Source organism: Zingiber officinale, chromosome 4B (assembly GCF_018446385.1).
Source record: "Zingiber officinale cultivar Zhangliang chromosome 4B, Zo_v1.1, whole genome shotgun sequence".
Lineage (NCBI taxonomy): Eukaryota > Viridiplantae > Streptophyta > Magnoliopsida > Zingiberales > Zingiberaceae > Zingiber > Zingiber officinale.
Genome location: NC_055993.1, coordinates 8,728,854 through 8,733,654, shown reverse-complemented (window position 1 = coordinate 8,733,654; position 4,801 = coordinate 8,728,854). Strand labels below are relative to the sequence as shown.

Below are 4,801 nucleotides of genomic sequence, written 5' to 3'. Positions count from 1 at the left end.
ACTGATTAGATGTAACTTTTGGGATGGAGGGAAGGTCAAGATATTCAAGGTTAGATGTACGGGAGTTGGTATACCATTCTTGTATGACCTTTTCCTAGGTTTCTGACATTAGGCTCTTAACATAATAGACATCATATTTTTGCTCATACAGGTGTGCCCTTGGTCTTATAGAGGTCGTCTACCTTTTTGCCAAGTTAGGACCTGTTCTTTTGCGCTATATGAAGTTTATCAGATTAAGGTATCCAAATATGGGTATAGTAGACCGCGTAATCTTTCCATTTATTCCTTAACCCTTTAAGGCTTTAAGTTCCCATAGTCATCTCTTTAAACCTTGCTCTGATACCAACGGTGGAGTGGTAGTGGGGTTGCGTAAAATATGTAGAAAATATACAAAGAGATTAATAGAAATAAGGAGAGAGATGAAGAAAGAACTCACATATTCTATTAATCTGGTAGATTACACAAGACCACAAGACCTTAATAGAGCTCAATTTATGTCTGATGATCTGCAAGGGGGAGAGGAGGAAGAGTTACTTATAAGCACGGAAAAGATGAATCAGGTGCTCATTGTGCTCCATCGTCACTCATCATTTTCCTTCCTGATAAGAACGAATCCTTTTTTTAGATCACGAATATCTCTCTTTAACTCGCGATCGCACGCTTGTCCATTAATACCGTACTACAAGTTAGTCACTGTAGTATCGACATATTGTAGCGTAATGCAGTTGCATGACATCCGAAAACTGTGAGGGCTCATGATAGGATTACTCGGAGTTTTCGGGAATAAATTAGGATATTATCCAGTGTTCTTCCTTCAAATTAGACTAAGGAGCGAAATCAAATGAAGTATGATACAAGTATGGGTTCGAAGATGATCAATTTGAGAATAAATCCAAATATCATTGTAAGATACTTGTATCCCAGACACGGATGATCTCAGTAATTCTCTGCATAAAAATAAAATTATCGACAACTTTAAGAAGCGGTCAAAACTGAAGCTTCAAAGCGTTTTTGGACCGTTAGTTTTTTACCCCGAAAAAAAAGCAATGTAGTTTATTATTGTATTATGTTGTAAGCCAAAACTCATTGTACTGTGCATGGCGAAAAGGAATATCTAAAATATTGTTGCATCCTTGCGACATCTATATATATATATATATATATAATTTAATAGAAAACTCCATTACAGCAATATATATATATACTTCAACACGTTACGTTCTTCATTACATTCCGCTTTAAGTAAAAAGGAGAATGATAATGAAGTTGGAGGAGGAGAAGAAGATTTCAGTAAGCAACTCGAGTTGGCTAAAAAAATCCAAGAATCACATAGTAGGCCACAATAATAGGCAAAGACACTAGCATCCCAAAAATTACCCTGCAAAATTTATTAATGAAAGGATTATATTAATTAATTTCTAATTGATTGAGTGTTATAAGAAAAAAATAATAATTATATTATAGTTTGAATAGAGACTTACGCCGTGCTGAGGACATCAGCATGCAACTGATATTCTCTTGCAAAAATAAAAGAAGTGATCGACTGTGGTAGTGCAGCCTGTGTTACATGGTAAATCAATTTTCAGCAATCTCTACAATAAAATGTATGTTCAACTTATAATTTGAATAGAGACTTACACTTAGATGGGAAATTATCCTTTGTCATTAAAATATAATTAGAATGTATTCTAAAATTATAAATTGATTAATTAATAGATATTATTTTCATTTAAAATCTTATCCAACACACAATTATCATTTTAATTAAAACATAGGAATATTATTACCTGTATAATCGCTAGATGTAGGACTTCACCGCGAATACCAACAGCAATGGATCCGATGGCCATGGCTGCCGGTCCCGCAATAAACTTTAGCACCATCCCATATGCCGTCAATCTCGGTCCACAGGCAAGTATCTTCTCTTGTAATGCCATAAATAACCCTATGATTATAAGTTAAAATATTTAATATATATTTTTTATAATATTAATTTTATTCATATATAATCCAATTAAATAAAAAAATGGTCAAATTTGAGTTACCCATGCTGTACATGGCCATCCCCATCCCCGCCTTGGACATGATCAATATCGAACCCTCCATGATTCTCGGCATTTCGAAATGCCACCTAATTAGTCAATCATATCATTTGATAATAATGAAATGTTCAGGGATGTTTTCAGTATGAATATAAAAATGTAATTTATCAAAAGTTGAGAAGTGAAATGTAAATCTAACAACGGTACGATACCTATTGGCGACAAATGCCCACGTTATGCCAATTATGCTGGCGTATGAGTTTGGGTTCAGCGCGAGTTTGAGCCACACCACTTTCATCAGCGCCCAGAACGACGGCCTGGCCGCCGCCACCTCCGATGCCTTCCCGGCGGCCCCCTCCACATCCTTGGACGCCGGCAGAGGCGGCGCCGGCTCCGTTGCGGCTGCGAACAAGCCGCACCCGGCCTTCCTGAGCTCGAACACAAACAGCAGCAACGTGAGCCACACGATGGCCTGCACCACCGACAGCTGCACCACCACATCCTGCGCCCACGGCCCGTACATCGCCGCCACCAGCGGGACCCCCACCACCAGCGAATTAGTGAGCTGGGCCAAGGAGAAGCTGGTGATGGCCCAACAATAGCTGGGCCTTTCCCGGTCCTTGTGGCCGTGCAGCCGCCAGCAGGTCGGCCATGCCACCAGCAGCGCTGCCACCAGCACCTTCGAGATGGCGTCGGCACCGATCATACGGTAGTTCATTGCGAAGGGGTCCGTGTGCAGCGTGAACTGGAACGTGAACAGGGGCAGCGTGATGCAGGAGACGAGGCGGTTGATGGCCTCGCACTGCTCCGGCGAGATGATGCGCCACCACCGCACGGAGCCGTAGCCCAGCCCCAGCGCCACGTACAGTGGCACCATCGCCTCCGCCACCTTGTACACGCCCCCAACCTTTATCATCTTAATCAACTCTTTGTTCTTCTTTTTGAAACTCACTGTAAAAAAATCGTCTGTGTTCTCATCTTGGAATGATAAGTATATATATAGAAGACAATTGCAACGTTCGTTGATGGTGTCTCTAAAAGTATATAGAAGACAATTGCAATGTCGAATATAATGAGGAATCGATTCGAATGCTATATTTTGATCGATGCTCATATATCATATCGGAACACCAGTTGATAGCTGATGGAGGAGAAGGAAAGCTGTGTCTTCTGCAAGAATGAATGCATCATGCATGATATCGCTTGAGATGCTGCCAGGTTTATTCCTCCTTTAACTGCATGTTGGCTTAAATTATTGTCATACATGGATCGTTCGTTCCTCTGCAAACGCAACAAGAACTATTCTAAGTGTAAGGCCACATCCTCCATGATAGTGTTGCGTCACTTTCATGAAAGAATCTTTTTGTGGGTTTCAGCCTTTCATGATACATTTCTGCAAGCTCAAGGGCTCTTCTTGTATCTCCCTGCGCTACTAATAATAATAATAATAATAATTATTATTATTATTATTAAACAGTATGATTATTTTATGTACAGTTTGTGGCTTCCTGCTGAGAAGAATGTACTTCCATTAACTTTAACATGCATGCATATGCGTGTATCAGATCTCACTGCAACGTAACAGATCCCGTCAAATCGGTCGTTAATACTAATTAGCTACCGCTTAGTCTCCGTCTCCATTATTTAGGTTGCGACTGTACATTAACGACGAAATATAAATTTCATCGCTAATAATTACCTTAAGCTTTATATGATCGAATATAAATTTCATGTCTAATAATTATAGTAAGCTTAATAGGGATAAATTTCATTATTAACTTTAAATAATTTTTCTATTTAATTAATTTGAGATTAGAGACAGGAAGATTAAGATTTCCGTCACTAATTATCATAAATAGCAACTGAGATTTATAATTCCGCCGCTAATAGTGACAAAATTATATTTATGTATCAGTGATGGGCATTCATAATTCTGTCACCATTATTTATATTTCAATTGCTAATAGCTATGGAATTATAAATATCTGTCACTAATTATAAATTTCCATCGCTATTTTATCGTAAAAAATAACAACAAAAATTTATAATTTCAGCTCTAATAGCAATGAAAACATAAAATTCTGTCACTATTTTTTCGATAAATAGTGATGGAATTATAAATTCCCGTCACTAAATTTGATAAAATTTTACTATAAACTATTCGTTTTGGCGTTTTTCCTATTTACATAAAGTATACCAATCGATAAATCGTCACAATTCACAAACGATGGTTATTACAACATGTTTATATTATACAACTAAACAATATAATATTTACATTACAGAACTAATTAACACCACAATATCCAATCCGAAACATAATAAACAAGCCTAACGATACAATCGATAATACAATCCAAATACAAAAATCCAAAACATGACAAATGATAATAAAATTCAACCCTATCTGATCCGAACATAAGAAACGATATAAACCAAACATCTAAATACAATCAAGAAAAATCCAATACAACAATCTATATTATCTAATACAAGACAATGAACTCAAAATCTAATACAAATCATCTTCAATCATGTAGAAAATAAGATATCATAGGTTATAAAAACAACAATAGTTTTTGAAGTTAAACTGCATAAGGGATAACTATTTATCATACAAATACATAAATGGATAAACATAAATTTTACATTCTTTAAAAACGCATACATTTGTTCAAAAATTTTGGATATCTGCATATGGTGATAGAAATATCATTGACTGAAATGGACCACAAATAAATATAATATAATTAGAGATG

The 4,801-nt window shown here is 36.7% G+C and overlaps 1 protein-coding gene across 1 annotated transcript; it reads right to left on the bottom strand.

Moving 5' to 3' along the window:
• Positions 1-1,141: 1,141 nt before the first annotated feature.
• LOC121977362 (auxin efflux carrier component 5-like) lies at positions 1,142-3,026 on the bottom strand. Its single transcript, XM_042529947.1, has 5 exons — positions 2,255-3,026; positions 2,046-2,131; positions 1,788-1,945; positions 1,482-1,558; positions 1,142-1,378 (listed from the first exon to the last, which is right to left on the bottom strand). Exons 1-5 carry the CDS (start codon positions 2,956-2,958, stop codon positions 1,309-1,311), a joined length of 1,095 nt encoding a protein of 364 aa, XP_042385881.1. The 5' UTR covers positions 2,959-3,026; the 3' UTR covers positions 1,142-1,308.
• Between the last annotated feature and the right edge of the window lie 1,775 nt (positions 3,027-4,801).

Excerpts from the sequence above, each read along its gene's own strand:
- LOC121977362 (XM_042529947.1), bottom strand. The coding sequence starts at position 2,958 with ATGATAAAGGTTGGGGGCGTGTACAAGGTGGCGGAGGCGATGGTGCCA. Across the intron at positions 1,559-1,787 it reads TACATCTAGCGATTATACAG|GCTGCACTACCACAGTCGAT; the intron begins GTAATAATATTC and ends CATGTAACACAG. Across the intron at positions 1,379-1,481 it reads GCTGATGTCCTCAGCACGGC|GGTAATTTTTGGGATGCTAG; the intron begins GTAAGTCTCTAT and ends TAAATTTTGCAG.